Here is a 17,980-nt window from a genome sequence, read left to right on the forward strand (position 1 = left end):
TTCACGTTTCCAAAATATATTTTAAAAAGTCACCATATTAGGATTTTTTTTTGTCAAGTAAGATTTATGGCAATATTTGACATCGGTATTTACAAAATCCTGGTTACGGCCCTGCCTAAGGCAGCTCTTTTGTTTTCTGAATTTCATTACTGGATGAACTGATTAATCCAGGTGTGCCTGAACTCGGTAACCATGGCAACACACACCTGGATTAATCAGTTTGCCCTGTAATGAAATTCAGAAAACAAAAGAGCTGCCTTACGCAGGGCCGTAACCAGGATTTTGTAAATACCGATGTCAAATATTGCCATAAATCTTACTTGACAAAAAAAAATCCTAATATGATGACTTTTTAAAATATATTTTGGAAACGTGAATAAAGAGAGTTAAATCACCAGCCCATCGAGGAGGTGAATATGAACGTGTTTATTATAACAATTCCAAAACTCACAAAATTAGAGTATTTGTGTAAGTGAGATTACTATTATTATACTATATTATTGTTTTTGTTATTAATATTGAATTATTATTACAACTATTATTATTGTTACCATAATCACCATGCTTGTGCATAGCCCACTAAATGAATCAAATGACTCGCAATAATATATTGTGGGCTTTATTTTATTTATTTTTAAACAAATGAGAATGCATGCTGATCTTTACACCAATCAAGGTCAGAACAATTTTCATCATATAGTTTGACATTTCTCTGAATTAAAAATAATATATAATAATAATAAAAAAAAAAAAATTAAAAAAGGGGAAAATACCGAGGACATGACCTCAGTGTTCTCAATGCTGGTTACGGGGCTGGCCTTACGTTCCGCAACTACAGTACTGGTGTTGTGCATAGAGCCCGTTATGATATAGATATGTTTAAATGGGGATAATTATAAAAAAAACAAAAAAAAAACAACCTTGAAGGATATTTTAAGGCGTTGTGAGTAGAGCAGCGTATTTTTCTTTTTCTGTCACAAGATTGGTGTTTGAATTTTTTTTGTATCTCAGAACTGTTTTAAATGCAGAAATATTTCCAATATTCCGAACATCCTATTTTTAACTGGCCAGGTCTCTGGGCTGCAGATTGGTAGATGGAGGACGACTCAAGTCGCAGAGTGATGAAGGCACTGATGACTTGGACTTAGACAGATTTATTTTGTATTTTTGTACACACAAATGTAAACAAAAAGAAATTTCATTAAGAACAGACCTCGAGACAATTTCTTTTTTTTAAGTGCAGCCTTGAAAACAGTAAAAAATACATAAAAACAGTACTATAAACATATGACTGTATATTTACAGTTGTAACATTTCAGTTTTTTTTTGTTTTTTTTATAAGAAAGTTAAAAAGAAAAGAGTCGTATATCACAATCTCCTGTATCTCCATCATCACATGCTCTTAAATATTGTGCAGGTCTACTGATGAGCCTGGTGTCCAAAACGCTTACCTTTCATATAGAGGAAAGAAAGGCGAAATATGGAAAGTGTTAAATCTAATAAAACCATTTTTTTCCCATTTTTCTGTGAAAACAGTTTCTTGGCTCTTAGTGTTTATTTTCAATATGATAAATATAAAAAAATATATATATCAATTTAAACTCTACAGCCACATTCCATAAGTTACAATAATATTGAATAGTTTGTTAATTCCTTTAACTTTTCAGTTGTATTAAAAATATTGTGGAGAATTTTCTCGAATTTTTTTAAAAGAGCCGCCCTCTCCACTTTAAAAAAATAATAATTCCTGTGCGAGAGCATGCACAAGCTCAGTTCTCCTCGTGCACGCTCTGTGTAAAAGTTGCTGTTCTCACAGCTCATACAAGCTTACTGTGTCCAAACGTCCTCCCTAACCCCTAAATCCCTCAATCACTATATAAAGCAGGGACTTTATTGTGGAATTTATAGTGAACTAAGTTTACTTACAGTTCAGACAGATGATCACTTCCCCGTTGTTCCATTGCGCGGTGCCTGCGCCATCTTTTTTATTAGTCGCCGCTGTCGGGTAGCAGCAGCCTATGGTGAAAACGGGCCGCTGTGAAAGCAAATCTCATAATGCTTTGCGTGGAGAGATCTCCCACAAAGCATTCTGGGATATATCTGCCTTTCTTTTCTACTTATAAACTTCGTAGAAACTTTTTTTCTCACGACCCTTGACCATTTTCAAAGAACCGCGCTGATACTGTAGCTTACCACATATATACGCCTTAAAGTGTGCATGCGCAGAAAAATACAGCCAACTGTGGACGTGCACATAGGATGGCCTTACGTAAATATATCACCAGAATGATTGACAGTTAGGAGGACCACTCATTTAGATGAACCCCCGGAAATAAAGATATACCTCTACGCCCTTTAAGAAAAAAATTATTAAGTGAAGTCTTTTTTTTTTTTTCTGTTATGTATTCATTTCCTCTTCCAGCTAATAAAGAGCATAACATTTAAGATAAGAATATTACATCAAAACAATATGAGAATTATTTTTAATACAGAAAGAAAATTTGGATTATTGAAAGGTATTTGTGATACCACCTTAAAGGTTATTTTTTAAAAGGTACTTTGAGTCAGACAAAGGAGCCTCATTGGATTTCTAAAACATGACCGTTATCAAATACAAAGACTGAAAATAAATGTTTGAATGATTTAAAAGACAATCTCTCAGAACAGCATTAAGGGTAATATAGCATTTTAAAGATCGTGAAGCTGTATGGAACAGTGTTTGCAGTGGGAAAGCTGGAAAGGTTTGCAGCTGACATTGAGCTAATTTTTCTAGTTTTTGTTGAGAGCTCTGCTCCTGTTTTTTTTTTTTTTTTTTGCACCTCTAATTATAATAACTGATTGATTTAATGTTTAAAAATATTTTATATTACTGCTTCTGATGAGAAAATCCAATTATCATCAACTATAGCACTAGATAATTAAGGACTGTAATGAATCCATATTTTGAAACTGTTTATGAATTTTCCATTTTATATCCTGTCAGTATTTCTTTTATTTTCTTTTGTTTAAAATGTGAAGGAGTAGATATGGTCTCCCTTCTGGAAAGCATCTGATTAAGGCCTATTGCGTAAAATAATTCCCTCAGAAATAAATGAAGTGCAATAAAGTAAATCTACTAAACAAATGTACTAACAGCCTGTTTTTGTTTGTCTAGTATGTGAAATGGAGAAATGATGACACGCTGGGAGGAATTGAAGGATGCATTTCTGCCATCCATGCAGCTGACCCAAACTTTGGTAAATAACTTATTTTATTCATCAGGACTGTTCTAATGACAGATGGTAATTATTTAAGAACTGTGTGCGGCACCATCTGTTCTAAACAAGTTAGAGAAAAAAAAAACTGTTCTGTTCTTCTCTCCTCCTTGCAAAGAATAAAACTCAAGTGTTGCGTTTCATTTGGTTTATTGCTGAAATGAATCTTTTGAAACTCTTAGTCAAACAAAACACATTTGTTATTTTAAGTTTTAAAACAGAGCTTTCAGGGTGAACAGAGGTTTTTTAAGGATTAAATTGAGATTCCTTCATAACATGAAAAATAAACAAAAAAACATGTCCTCCTATTGGATCTTAAGTGGCTCTACAAGCTACTGAATCACTTGTTTTACTTGGTGTATGTTATCTTAATTCCATGATTTGGTAAGGTACTTTAGTATTGGTTGCCTTGGAAACACCTTGATATTAAAACACGCAGAGGAGATGCAAAGCAGCTAAGCTGCACCAGGCTGAAAATTAAATTCTGTTGATTTGTTTATGACTCTTGCTTTTATAACAGCATTAAGCACAGTTACTGGAAAGATATTAAGCAATATTAAAGCTCACATTGCTACGCATGAGAGCAGACTTTATAGGGATACACGCTGTTTTTGACCTTTTTCTCACCTTTCATATAACTTCATCTGCTGTTTACTATCAGAGGCAGAAGTTAAAATTGAAAAGGTCGCCTTTCTTCCAGTAAAAAGCTCCTCTGGCTCTGAAAATAAATAACAGAACCTTTAGAAGTGCACATGATTTTTCATGTGGACTGCTGTGTTGCAGAGGGGAAATTCAAAAAGAATAATTTATTTATTCCTGCAACAGTTATGGGTCATGTGATCAGTACCGGGCTGGAGCTGGTGGGCACGACGAGCAGCCCCCGGGTGGACGAGCGTCTGGCCAGTGCTGTGACGCGAACACTGGAGCTCGCCAACAGCAAGGACATCACTCCCCGAGAGAAACTCCATGTCAAAGCTGTGGAGCTCTTCTCCCATGGGTAAGGTCCAGCAACACTGATCTAGGAAGTGAGACCATAAAAGAGCTTTCTATTGGGGGTGTACAATTGAGAGGGTCCATAAAAATGGCAGGTATGTTACACATAATTGATGTTGTGAATGAATACAGAAGGGTAATGGTTTTAAAAACATATCCAAGAATAATACACTCACAACAGATTCTTGACTAGGAGGAAGTAGGTTGGTCAGTTTTATTTGATGTTGGAATATGGAAATATAGTTTTTATTTCAGGTTTTATTATTGAAAAAGTTTCAGTTGCTTCTGCCTTTGATTTAATAACAAAAAATAGAGCAGCAGGGCCTGTATTTATAAGGATTCCCATAGGCTCAATCCTAAACTGGCCCAAAAACAGGGTCCCCGAAATTAAGTCCAAGTGGTGGGTAGGACGACAGGACCGTTCAGCCCTTAAATAGGGAGTTTGCATCAGTGCAGGCTTGCTGGAAATTTGCAGCAAGTGTAACAGCTAGTGGTGGAGGAAAGGAGTTTCTCCAAATGTAAACTGGTTTGCTGCATCTTCATCACACTGACAGAAAATCACAGATTAGTTATATGAAAAAACGTAATCAGTCCCAAAAGGGAAGCTCCTTTTTAAAATAGTTTATTTCACCGTATACATTTGTTTTAAGAAAGGTGCAAATGTTGGGCGTCACTGTTGCCGTAACAACGACTGCTTTCCCTCTCCGTTGGAGGAAAGAAGCCATCCCATTCTCATTTACACCCCCCACCTTCAATTTAGGTGCCCTCAACAGCTCTCAGTGGGACGCCTGACCTGCACTTTTAGTGTACACAATCGCATGACAGAATCTCACCAAAAAACAATTGAATTGTAGAGAATCTAAGCTTTCCAACAATGTCTAACGTGTCTATATTGGTAAACATTTTCAAGTGTAATTTTCATGCATTCTGAGTTATCATTTGTAAATGCTTTAAAACAGGTTTAAAAAGTAATCCAGGAGTTCTCTTTACTCATCGCTTCTGATCGACTTTGAACTTTTGAAATTGAGACGGAAAATATGCCCGCTTTGTGTTGCAATTTTCTTTTATTGCGACATTTTATCACAATATAATATAAAATACAACCGTATCAATATGCTTTCTTTTCGTTTTCTGCCTCACTGAGCCTCAACAAAGTCCTCACTACTCCTGGTCTTACTTCACCTTAGGGGCCCAGGCTGCTTTGATGATGTTTGTTAATTAAACTGCTAGATAATATTGCATTTAAATATTTTCTTTCAGATACTATTACTAAAAGTTACTTTTAGTCAATACAGGCGCCACGTCTTAATCACAGCAGTTTATGTTCTAACACATGTCTTTATTTTCTCAGCTGCAACGTTGCCCTTACCTGATATTCTAATGTTCCGATCCTCTGTGAAAGAGGATTAAAGTTTTTAACTGTTTTCAATAATGATTTTTGAATTGGGGAAAAAAAATTTAAATTTCTATTAATCTTCTACCTAAGTGTTATTGTAAGCATTATGAGCTCTGGATTATGGAAATAATCCATAAGACGTTTTTTTTTGTTTCCAGCATTTTTTAATTGTCATTACACTGTCACAAGTACAGAGCAACGAAATTAACTCTGCGTTTAACCCATCCCCAAGGGAAACACCCCTAGTGTGGGGGTTAAGGCTTGCTCAGGGACCCAGAGTGGCAGTCCATGGGAACCCAGGATTCCAAGCGCAATGCCCTAACCACTAGGCTGCCACTGCCCAAAGCAGGCATTAGCGTGAAGGATCTTCCCCTTAGGAACTAAGCTCATTCCTCCCAGCTGGGATACGGATCCAGGCTTCCTGTTTGCAGGATGGGTGACTTACCACTTGAGCTAGCCAGCTAATAAGTAAAAAAAGTATTTGGATGATAAAATTGTGTATGTGTTAAGGCTAGTGATTAATCTACATTTTTTATTCAATCCAGACATGTGGTCTCAATGGAAACCGCTGAGGTTTATTAATAAAATACGAAAACCAGGAACTCATGAATGTTTTCATGTTTTCTTTTTTTTAAAGAAAATTATTAATTTTGATGTTGTTTGGTGCTGAATGTTTTCATTAAAACCTTTTTTCTTTTATTTTTTACATTTTTAAGACATATTTAAGGCATCCGCTGCATTATTTTTCCTTGCAAATCACAGTAGAGGTTTCCAGTAGTCTGTTAAAGTCCCCATTAGATGCAGGATTTGTGTTCATTGTGCCACACGAACCGAATCGCCTGTGAGCATTTCAGAAATAGCTTATGAGGAAATAGTTTAGCATTCATGAAGCTTCTGTTTCCGTCTGCATGTGATTCAGTCATATGCTCCGGATTAACAGAACCCAGAATTCATGAGAGATTTCTTGTAATTTGAGCTTCTGTCCAACATCCAGACTTTCTTATTTTATCTTCATTTCCTTTTCTTTCTCTGTGGTATAAAGTGAGTTCTCGTAATGTTTAACCGCTTTTTGTTTTTTGTTAAGCTCCACCTGGGAGACGTTCTTTGCTATCCCACAGTTATCCTCTGGCTGAACAGTTCTCATCTTTCAGAGCTCTATTTTTTAATAGTGAGCCTATTTCTTCTAGGAATTATCCCAAAGCCTGTGAGGTATGGGAAGATATCCTGCTGGATCATCCCACTGACATGCTGGCTCTTAAATTTGCCCATGATGCCTACTTCTACATGGGGGCCCAGTTGCAGATGAGGGACTCTGTGGCCCGAGTGCTGCCCCACTGGAAGCCTCACATGCCTTTGTTCAGGTACCAGTTGCAGCACACAGAAGGTCTACCGGAGGTTCTATGATACAGTTCAAGTGGGATAATATTCCACTTTAAATTTTCCAGTGACGAATAAAAATACATTTCCATTCCTTTAATTTTGATGTTTGTTTTTTATAAAGTTCTGGTCCAATTAAATGTGAGCCCTCCGGTATTTTTTCTTAACAAAAAGCATGATGCAGAATATTATTTATATTTCTAGAGAGGGAGGGAGGTTGGACAGTAATAGTGCAGAAACCTTACCTGTTATGGCAGATTGTCTGCCTAACTTGCCATATGTTTAGCTTCGCTCTCATGGTTGTTTTTAAGCAGGATTTATTTTCAACACACATCTATCCAACTCAAATAGCAGTTTTCTTGTCTTTTTAAAACAAAGAGTGAAGGACAACTATCTGAAAATAGGATGAATAAATTGAATTGCATTTTTTTTGTGCCCATAATTTTCACAGAGATTTTAAAATCATAACTGAATTAGTTAATGTGTGAAATTCTTGTTGACACATTGCAATTTTGTAAATTATTATTTAAAGCGGGGTCATCATAATCATGAACATACAGTTAGCTTATTTGATCTGAGTATCTGTATTTCAAGCCTACTCTTTCTTGTTAATGATTAAAATCAAATTCTATTTAATATTTTCTGTAGTAAGTCTGTTTTTTTTTTTTTTTTGTTTGTCTACAGCTACCTGAAAGGACAATACTCCTTCGGCCTCCTTGAGACTCGTTTCTATGACCAGGCTTTGAAAGTGGCCATGGAGGTGAAGATTAGATTTTCTCTTTTACGCTCCGCTGATAAAGCAACAGTGCATTTGAGGCTGTGTGCCTGTGTTGATTGTCAGTCCACCATGTAACAAGAACTACCCTTCTACACCAAATGCCTCATGCATATAAAGCAGCAGTGACATGAGTGTCTGTTGGGGAAAGAGATTTGAAGGACATGAAAATAAGATTTTCTTTTCAGATATATCTGCTTCTTCTAAATGCCTCTTTCTTGTTCCATCTTCCTGTGCAGGGCCTCGCCTTGACCCCTGATGATGCTTGGTCTGTCCACTCTGTGGCCCACGTTTATGAGATGACAGCAGAGGTGGAAAAAGGCCTGAATTTCATGGAGAGCAGAGAGAAAGACTGGCAGGTGGTGTTTTCAATCACACTGAAGCAGTGTGCTTTTCTACTGGAACCTTGCTGAAGTTCAGACAGGTCTGAGGTTATATTTAAAAAGAAGCTTGTAAACTATGAGTATTAATTCATTTTTCAGAGATCTGACATGCTGGCCAGTCACAATTATTGGCACTGGGCTTTGAACTTCATTGAGAAGGTAAGGACAATGATGGTTCTAATTTGGAGGGTTTGCTATGAAATTGACTGAAGTGTCTTAAATGAGCCTTAGTTTTGTGACTTCATCCTTTTTTAGGAGCAATACGAAGCTGCTCTGCAGATTTACGACTCCCAGGTGGGTTTGTGTTGACTGGTGCAGGTTATGGACGCTGTGATAACTGGAGGTTTTAAGGTTTTAGTTAGAGCTGTTGGTTTCTGCTAACACAACAGTCAAGTGCAGTCATTTTACCTCTGATGGAGACTGATGGGACAATCACACAGCATTACCACAGGTATGGAAGCTTCACAGTAGGGACACTCTGCACCAAAAACAGTAACACTAAATATTACACTTTGGAGAACAGTGGGTCACCCTGTATTTCTTAAAGCATGTCATAATTTAGATAATCATAGCATTTTTATCTCTTAAGTTTGAAAAAAATAAAAAATAAACTTTTTACAGGAAAAAGTAGATTTTTCCAAAAAAATAAAAAAATAAATAAAAACTCACTTAAGGGTTGATTTTTATCATATTTTGAAGAAGGGTTTCCTAATATGAACCTTTAAGGTGGTTCTGATACATCTGGGTGACGCCATTTTTCAGTTTTTATCAGTGGTTATTTCTGCTGTACGGTCTGTCCAGCATTTAATTGAGAAACTAAAGCTGTATAGGAAACTGTCTTGGAACCGCTTCACTGTATTTTAACAGTCTACATGTGACTGGACTTGACAGGACTTTGGAACCAGCTATAGACTGGATGCTCATCCTGTTGGATTGAATGAGGTTGATTTTTAAAGGGGAACACCGTTTTTTTTTTGTTTTTTGTTTTTTTTAATGAATTCTACGTTCATGTTTATCATGTTCTACTCACCCATATTAGTTTTGTGTCATTTGGAGCTGTTCTGAAGGTTTTCGGTTAGGTTATATCTAAGTAACGTTTCCTTTGGGTAACGAGTTGAAGGCACAAACTAAACTGTTCATAATTTATTCTTTATGGTACGCCAGCATTCATAACATGTAGGCAAATCACTGTCCCCCAGACATCCGGGGTTGTATTTTTTATATTTATATCTATTAAAAACGCCGGACTGGAGTTGTGACAGGCAGCCCGGGCCACAGGCGGCTATGCTCTAACCCTTCTATTCGTTCGGCTAGCTAATCTGAATCGTTCAATTCCATTTCCTGAGCGAGATCATCTGTGGTAGGAGCACCAGACATCTTCCAGGCATGTGAGTAAAACTAGCAGCAGTTCAGCGGACAGGAAGAATGAACGGTAGCTGGCACGCGCGGGTGACGTCATACACACTCCGCTTTGTTTTTAAAAAATAGAAATATAAAAAATATAACCACGGATTTCTGGGGACAGTGATTGGCCTACATGTTATGAATGCTGGCGTACCATAAAGAATAAATTATGAACAGGTTAGTTTGTGCCTTCAACTCATTGCCCATAGGAAGACGTTACTTGAATTACAAAACCGAATATCTTCGAAACAGCTCCAAATGACAAAAGACTAATATGGGTGAGTAGAACATGATGTAATAACGTAAAATCAAGGGGCCAATGTAAAAAAAAAAAAAGCAGCAGTATCTCTGGCAGCCAACTAGACCCTTAGCATAATGCACCCATCACCTTGCTCTACATCTGGTGATATCCCAGTCTTTTACTAGGGTAACTGTACATCCTTTTCCCAGATTTCATTCAGATTCTCCAAGCTAGTTGGGACTAGATTGGTGAGGTTAGCTTGTTATAACATGGATGCAATAAGGTCTTCAATCTACGCACAGAAAACTAGTATAACTGATAACATGATGCTTCTAGAAAGGCCTTCCTAACGCCCTAACCTCAATCCTGCTGAAAATGAAACTTTGTTTATAGTCAGGTCTGTGCTTTGGAACCGTCCAAATTAGATAAGCCTTAATTTTTCTGATGAGCAATTCTGGTTTCCCTTGTGAGTCAAGGTTAGATAATTGCAAATAAATCCTGAATCCAAGTTTAAGATGTGCGTGCCAAAGAACCACCCCCACATGTTGGTTTGTGCTTTCAAGTCCTATTTAGATGAAGAAGATGGAAGGAAACAAAGCTGGATTTCTGAATCTTTGCAAAAACATTTTATCAGGTCATTTTCCTCCGCTGTGTTAAAAATCATTATTTTAAACTTATCGACCATAAAAGCTTGTTTTTCTTCAACATTTTTAGACATGAATATTTCATTTTGATTTCAGCAATACTAAATATTTCAAGTAGAGAGATATTAATAACTAAAAGTGAGGTCATCTTTCTGTAAAATACACAGACCCCACCCACTAGGTCTGGCTGTTTAAGTAAGTTCACCCTGGGAAAAGTCTGCAAAATGCAATTTTAAAAATAAAATAGAATTTTCCAGCTTTCTTTGATGTAGGGGATCGATAACTGTTTAAGAAGTTTTTTATTTATGATGTTTACTGTAAACCAAATCCGGTCAGACTAGCTGATGGAGGGTAGGCTCTTAACTATTTCCTTTTTTAGATACATTTATCTTTAGACTTGTAGTTCAGCAATGGAAGCAGAATTTACATTGATTCGGGGAAAAATAAAAGAAAGCAAATTTAATGTTGTTACATTTTTTTAATCAGTTGGATTTTTGATGTTTAAACATGGTCTAAAATAAGATTTGTTCTGTGGAAACTATGTTTATTTAACTGGGAAAATTCCTGTCCATCATTGCTCCTAAGTAAATGGTGATATGCTTTCTCTAAGGTATTCAATCGCTGTAAAGCCTCAGGCGCCATGCTGGATATTGTTGATGCTTGTTCAATGCTCTACAGACTGGAGATGGAAGGTCAGTGTGATTTTATATAAAAGGACCCTGAGAATTTTTTCTTCTACTGTTAGATATTCTCTAAAGCTGTTGTGAAGAATAAAATGCAATATGTAATTGTAATTTTTGTAATTTAATATCTTATTGAGTAACTCTAACACCTAATTTAACACGAGAATTTTGTCTAAAAGCAAAAAGCTTTAGTAAGACACCTTTTTTATTAATATTTTAATATATGGTATTGTGGCAGAGTTAAGGATAATAAGGCTTTGTCTGACCACCTCAGTGTTTGTTGCAGGTGTGTGTGTGAAGGACCGCTGGCGGGAGCTGCTCCAGATAACCCAGCCTCACACTGACGATCATGTCACATTGTTCAATGACCTCCATTTCCTCATGGTGTCACTGGGAGCCAATGAGACCAAGGCCAGTCAGCGCCTGCTGGAGGGCCTCCAGGATTTGGCCAAGTTAGTTCTGTGCCATTTCTCTTCACTGCACACCTCACCACTGTGCCAGCCTTCCATAAAAGTAACTCAACCCCCATATATTAAACAGACTTAAACACAGATTAGTGTATGATGCAAGACCGAGCATAAATGCAGTTATGAATAGGACCACAGTAATGGCCTCCCCCTTAAGCAGATGTTGTACCAGGAGGCCACGTCTCTAAAGAAGTTTGTCCACATGGCTTAAACATTTTCTTTAGCTTATGCCATAGCAAATGGCACATCTTGGTAACCTTGAGGTTTTTCTTTCGAAATTCTTTAGGCTGTTATGTTGTTTGCTTTTCAGCCATAATGCGTTGCTGTGAAACGGTATGTAACCTTTATAGATTTCAAACATTTAATTGCTTTATGACGCACTTAAATGCTTCAGATCATCAACATATTTCTTCTTGCCTTAATAACATTTTACCAACAATAAATTAGTCAGAAAATGGGCAGAGGGATAAAGTGGAGATTAAAAAAAGAGAAAGCAACGATCAGCAGCCTGTATATTTGAGACACCATGTCTAAGGCTGAATCCAAATCCATATAATCTGAGCCTCTAGCTGCTGCCCCATCCTCACTACAGCACTATGGCTCTGTAGCACCAGATAGAAAGATTATAAGGAACTAAGATTGTAAGCATGCACACTCCTGTTTCCTACCTCCTTCCTTATTGCAGCATTTTTTTTGGACAGTACTTTACAAGGCAAATGCTGATGCGCTTTACCTTTGCTGAAAGAGTCCTTAAGGAGTAGCTGTTAAAAGATTGAGCCTTTTTTTTTTTTATTTTGTTTATTGTTGACCTCAACTGAGGCAGCTTGGCCTGTTCCCCCGGCTCAAGCTGTTAATATACTGGACATGACATTTATATTTTTGTAAATGTCCACTTTACTTGAGGTAAGGAGACATTAACTCAATTTAAATGGTCTCATGACAGCAAAAGTTAAGAGCAATCACATATGACTGTGTAATTTAATGTAAACATATACATAGAAATAACTTTTTAGAGGTTTATAATTAGATCTGTCATGACATATTTATGATGGGTTATGAGTTTTGGGTATATGTAAAGTTGTCACAACAAAGACATTTTAAACAATGTCAACTTTGCATTTATAGTGTCATAATTTATCGAATGACAATTAATGACAAAAGTCCTAAACAGATAAAGTGTCATTTATGTCAGGTGTTAGGTGTTATGTCATGTTTTTGACAGTGTAATGGCAGTCTTATGTACATCCCTTCAAATAAAGTGTTACAGAAATCTGTTTGGGGTAAATTCATTATTGCAGTTATAAATATATATATATATATTTATTCCAACCTTCCAGGAAGATTCCATTTCATCTATTATGCAACTTTATCTGTAATGATTAGACGGTTTGCACTTTTTGGGTTTAATGCGTTAGACCCAAAATGAAGTTAAACATTTCCCTTTTATAGAGCAATGAAAAAATGTCTTACTATTCATTTTAGTCAGTAAAAGCACAAAAAACCCCACTTTGGTTTGTTTAATATTTCGGAATTAATACATTAAAGGCACTTTGTTGAAATTACCATTTCTATTCACAGGGAACCAGGCGACAATCAGCAACATCAGCTGGCTAAAAACATAGGCATACCAATGTGTAAAGCTATGATGGAGTACAACCAGGGCAACTACGGCCAAGCTGTAGCGCTTTTGTACCCTCTGCGTTACCAGATGTTGGGGATTGGTGGCAGTGATGCTCAGGTAAGATGCTCAGACTTGGATAGGTTTAAAACAAGCATGAAAAGCTCCTTGCTTGATTCAACATGCCGTTTTATCAAAGAAATACGCAATGGTGCAAAAGTTTGCCTCAGAAATGCGTTCTTAGGTCTATAACCCTGCTTCATAGGGTGGCGTGAGAATAGAAAGCCTACTGCACCATCATATGAATAATAAAACTTACTGATGGGTGCTAATGGACTTGATGCATTGGGTGTTTCATGTGCAGACAAGAGTTATCTAAGGTCCTATACTGTAGTGACAATATAGGAGGGGAAGAAGAGTGGATGCACTTTACATAGTATAGTGAGAAGTTTGCATTTACTAATGGTTTGTCCACTGCTTCTTACAGAGAGATTTGTTCAATCAGCTGCTCATTCATGCAGCCATGAAGTCCGAGAATAAGCAGCACCAAAAACTGGGAAGGTAATGTACAACTGCACAGCTATTTATTACAGCTATTTATATTACATATTTATTGCATTTAAATGTGATTCATAATAATTCATAAAAAATTGGCCAGTTTAGAGCCTTCTAATTATATACCAAACCACCTTAAGGCACATTTCAACCACAAACCTTAATGTAGTTTTTGACACAGTCTACATGCTGACCAAAGGCCGGAGGGCCAGAGCTGAGGGTCCATCCATTACTCCAAGACTTGGAGCTTTAACTACAAGATGGTTCTACAAAGTTTTAACCTAAATGGGTACAAGTCATATTGTGAAAAGCATGTTTTACTTTTTTCTTTGTTTGTTCCTGTTGCTCTGTTCACTGTCATAGGCTGTCAAAAACTCTCAACAAAAAAAGTTGAGGTGCAGCAAAGGAATGTGGTAAAGGTCAAAGCGTATGAATATTTTTGATAGAACTCGCACCACCAACTCATCTAAAGGATTTATTTAAGATTTCTCTCCTAAACTGACAAGCTTCTCCAGATTTCCTCCTATCAGTGACAAGTTTTCACTGTTTTTTAGATCTGTGCTTCCAGGATAGGAATTGATCCAGACATGCATAATAACACCTGTTAACATTTAATATCAACATGAACCCTTACTGATCTGGTCACATCCCGTTACAGCAGGATTTTGTTTCCTCTCATCAGTTATTGGCTCTCATTACAAATTAAAGTATACATTTAGCTGGAGTCTTCTCTATACTGTTATATGTGATCAATCTCCAGTATAATTTTGAGTGAGGCCTGTATGAACATCAGTATTTTAATGTGTTGGCCAGGAGAGATGTTTGCAGCACATATCAGCCTAAATTTAAGTTTCTGTGTGTAATCGAATGCTAGAAATCAGATTGTAGGAATTATGATCCAAGACCAGGGGCTGTAATGTGCAGGGCACTCCATAGTATGGGGAGCTCAGTCAGAGATTAGGAGTAGAGCTGTTCTCCTTCGCACTGAGAGGATCAGTTGAGGTAGGTTGGACATTTTTTTCTGATGCCTTCTGGGTACCCCCCCGCTTGAGGATTTTTATGTCCAGCTTAGAGGAGGCCCAGATGCTGACCCAGCACAAGCTGTGAGACCATGTCTCTCTGCTGGCCTGAGACGTCCCCCTCTGGAGCTTGAGAGTTGTCTGGGGAGAGATAAGCATTGGAGTCTCTGCTGAGACTGCTGCCCCTGTGACCCGGTCCTGGAAAAGCTAAAGACAACAAGTACGAAGAATAGTGCTAAACTAATAGAGTTCAGGAATGTCAGGAAGGATTCTCCTGATCTGCATTGTCCAGAGCTTTGCAAAACATTTCTATAAGATTAGGGATATTTTTAGCATTATATTGGCCGATAATGATCATCTTTATTTGTTCTTGCAATAGTGCATTCCAATGAAATCTGTTTTCTGTGTGTAACTGATCCAGTAGGAAGCAGTGAGCAACTTGCAGGGGTGGGGAGGGGCAAGTTACTTGGAGACAAAAAGTGGAAGACTAGCTACAACCCAGTGATGTTTTGGCCTCTCCAGGACACAAACACTCTGCTCTCTAACTACTCACCAGCTACTTAAGAAGAACTGCTCCTTTTTTCTTTTTCCCAAACTAATTTCTTGACGGTTTTCTCTCCTATTAGCTTTCTCGTATAAATGACCCTGATGAAGGCCAAGAAAAAAAACATGATCTGATAATAGAGTTGTTTCTTTGTACTTTAGTTTTGTTCCTTTCTGAAGTCTTCATCTCTTTGACCCTTTCCATGTATTTATGGGAGATTTTTATGCCTGTAGACTTGATGACAGTACAGAGATATTTATACCTTGTTTTCTGGTCACTCTCAGCAGAGGAACAGTTGGGTGTTGATAAGTTTGGCAACTAGAAACAATCTTTTTAAACCGTGCCCCTTTTTATTTCTATTTTTTGTGGGCTCAGAGATTCGACAATATTAATTAGAAACTGGCTCAGTTTGCAGCCAAATGCCAAGTGGCGAAGAGGATTCGGCTTTCTGGAGTCATGGGTCTCACCAAGAAGGTGAACTCAGGAAGAGTAACTGAAGACGACGCTTCGTCTGCTGTAGCAATAGACAGATAAATGGCCGCCGATTGATTAGAGATTTACGTAACCACATATTCCTGCTCCTTCCATTTGCTATCAGTAATGTTATGTTTGATTTGTTAATAATCTTTCTTGTTTAAACTTCCACTTTTTAACATTTCTTGTCACTGTGTCAGTTTATCAGTAAATGGTGGAAAAAAAGTCATATTTGCTTCCAAGAATCTCAAGAATTGCCAAAAAATTAGCAATCGTTTGAATCCCAGACTTTCTTCCGTTTACTGTCAAAATATTCAGGATAGGCAGTAAAAAAAAAAACCTGTATCAGTTATTCCCTGGTCTGGGGTAATGTTGCTCTGCTCTGTTTAATACAGAACCAAGCTCTAGACTTGGAGGCAGGGGAGTGTCTGCGTTTCCCCTGTGGACCTGCTAGCCCTTGATCCAATCAGATGGAAAATTATCCTCGGCTCATTTGCATATTTTTGATTAAAATAATAAAAAAAGAATGCCTTTGTCTTTTTTTAAAAATTTGCTCAATTCCTTAAATTCTGCTGCAACTCTCTGAGCCCAAAACTAAAAATAAGTTATGTAGGAGGTTCAGTGGTGTCAAATCTACACACATTTGTTACTTACCGTAAGTAGAAGTATAGATACTGCAGTTTAAAAACATTCTGGTAAAATTCAACTTCACCTCTTTTCTCAAGTAAAAGAGAAAAAGTATGTGCTCCAAAAACTACTTAAAGTATAAAAGTATAAAGCAACATTTAAAAGAAAAAAACAGCCAGATGCCACTATATGAATTGAAAGCTTCATTTTTCGACTATTTCGAAAAATTCTTTGAGATCGGGCCAAGGATGAGGGAGGTCTTGTTGGTCTCCGTCTCCTGATACGCTCTCGCCTGTGTCTGACCTTTAAAACATTTCAACATCTTTTTCTGAATCCGACATTGTAGCATGCTATAGACAATTCACGTTTACAGTTTGAAGAACACCAGCTTGCTTCTGATGATTTCCTTTAGCTAACCAATGAGTGTTTGCGTTATATGACTCATCCAATTACACTAGTTTTCACTAGATTGGATGGAGCCAATGACCTGCATTGGATGGCGCACATGACGTGAAATAGATATTTATAAACATTAAACCGAAGCCAAAAATAATGAGTAATGTTTGTATTAAAAATGTAAGGAATAGAAAGTACAGATACTTGTGTGAAATTGTAATGATTAGAAGTCAGAAGTAGGAACAAAAATAAGTAATGGAGTAAAGTATAGATACCTAAAAAGTGTACTTAAGTACAGTAACGAAGTATTTGGACTTCGTTACTTGACACCTCTGAGGAGGTTACATCTATAAATGGAAAACTAATCTTTGTTGGCACTTCACTGCTTTGCACCAGAATTAATTTTTGCATCTTGATTCTTTTCCAGCAGTATTTGGACCATTTCAATGTAATTTTTAGGGAAACATGATCAGAACTGTGTTTATCTGTGGAACTCCACCATCTGTGTTGTCACCATTTGGAAAACCTGTCAAAACGAAGCTTCTGCTCTGACGTCTACTGGATGAAATGCATCTGAACTACTCTAGGGTCACTGTTTAGACTACTGCTCACCTCTGTTTTCTCTCACATCTGTGTGTGCAGAGCACAGGCTCTTGATTCTTCCATTCTATTACTGACACCATCTGCACACTGTGTTACTCTTTCATTATTGATCAAGTTGTTCTCGCAGCTTGAAGTCTCCCTGAATCTTTGTTCATCTCTTCGTTCCCTCCTGCTGTATTTCCCCAGATGTCTGTTGGTGGAGCGTGATGCCGTGAGGCCCAACTCCCCTCTGACCCATCGTCTGATGCAGAAAGCTCTGGCTCTTCATGACTAGAGTGATTGCATCGAGCGCAGGCGGGTCCCCCATGAAAACATCAAAGCATCACTCTAATCAGATCTACTGTTTGGGTTTAGGAGACGTCAAACCCACAGGAAGGAGCTGGACACCGTTAACAAGATAGTCACAATTCTTTCATGGATCATCTTTACATTCCTTGGCTTGGAGCATAATTGTGTGTTACATGTGAAATTATGAAGATAAAGTGAAAATTCATTAAAATAGATTATGCACATTTATTTGCAAATTT

At 37.3% G+C, this 17,980-nt stretch overlaps 1 protein-coding gene across 1 annotated transcript in view; it reads left to right on the forward strand.

The window, feature by feature from the left end:
- The window catches only part of ttc38 (tetratricopeptide repeat domain 38), a 19,001-nt gene extending 1,060 nt beyond the window's left edge, over positions 1-17,941 (forward strand). Inside the window, exons 3-14 of the mRNA XM_015374698.1 lie at positions 3,155-3,236; positions 4,080-4,251; positions 6,831-7,004; positions 7,705-7,780; positions 8,035-8,154; positions 8,278-8,337; positions 8,434-8,472; positions 11,078-11,159; positions 11,437-11,602; positions 13,196-13,355; positions 13,723-13,796; positions 17,640-17,941. Of these exons, the coding sequence (XP_015230184.1) occupies positions 3,155-3,236; positions 4,080-4,251; positions 6,831-7,004; positions 7,705-7,780; positions 8,035-8,154; positions 8,278-8,337; positions 8,434-8,472; positions 11,078-11,159; positions 11,437-11,602; positions 13,196-13,355; positions 13,723-13,796; positions 17,640-17,727 (1,293 nt within the window). The 3' untranslated portion in view covers positions 17,728-17,941. The remainder of the gene's footprint in view (positions 1-3,154; positions 3,237-4,079; positions 4,252-6,830; positions 7,005-7,704; positions 7,781-8,034; positions 8,155-8,277; positions 8,338-8,433; positions 8,473-11,077; positions 11,160-11,436; positions 11,603-13,195; positions 13,356-13,722; positions 13,797-17,639) is intronic.
- The last annotated feature ends 39 nt before the right edge of the window (positions 17,942-17,980 follow it).

Source organism: Cyprinodon variegatus, unplaced genomic scaffold (assembly GCF_000732505.1).
Source record: "Cyprinodon variegatus isolate N-32 unplaced genomic scaffold, C_variegatus-1.0 Scaffold108, whole genome shotgun sequence".
Classification (NCBI taxonomy): Eukaryota; Metazoa; Chordata; class Actinopteri; order Cyprinodontiformes; family Cyprinodontidae; genus Cyprinodon; species Cyprinodon variegatus.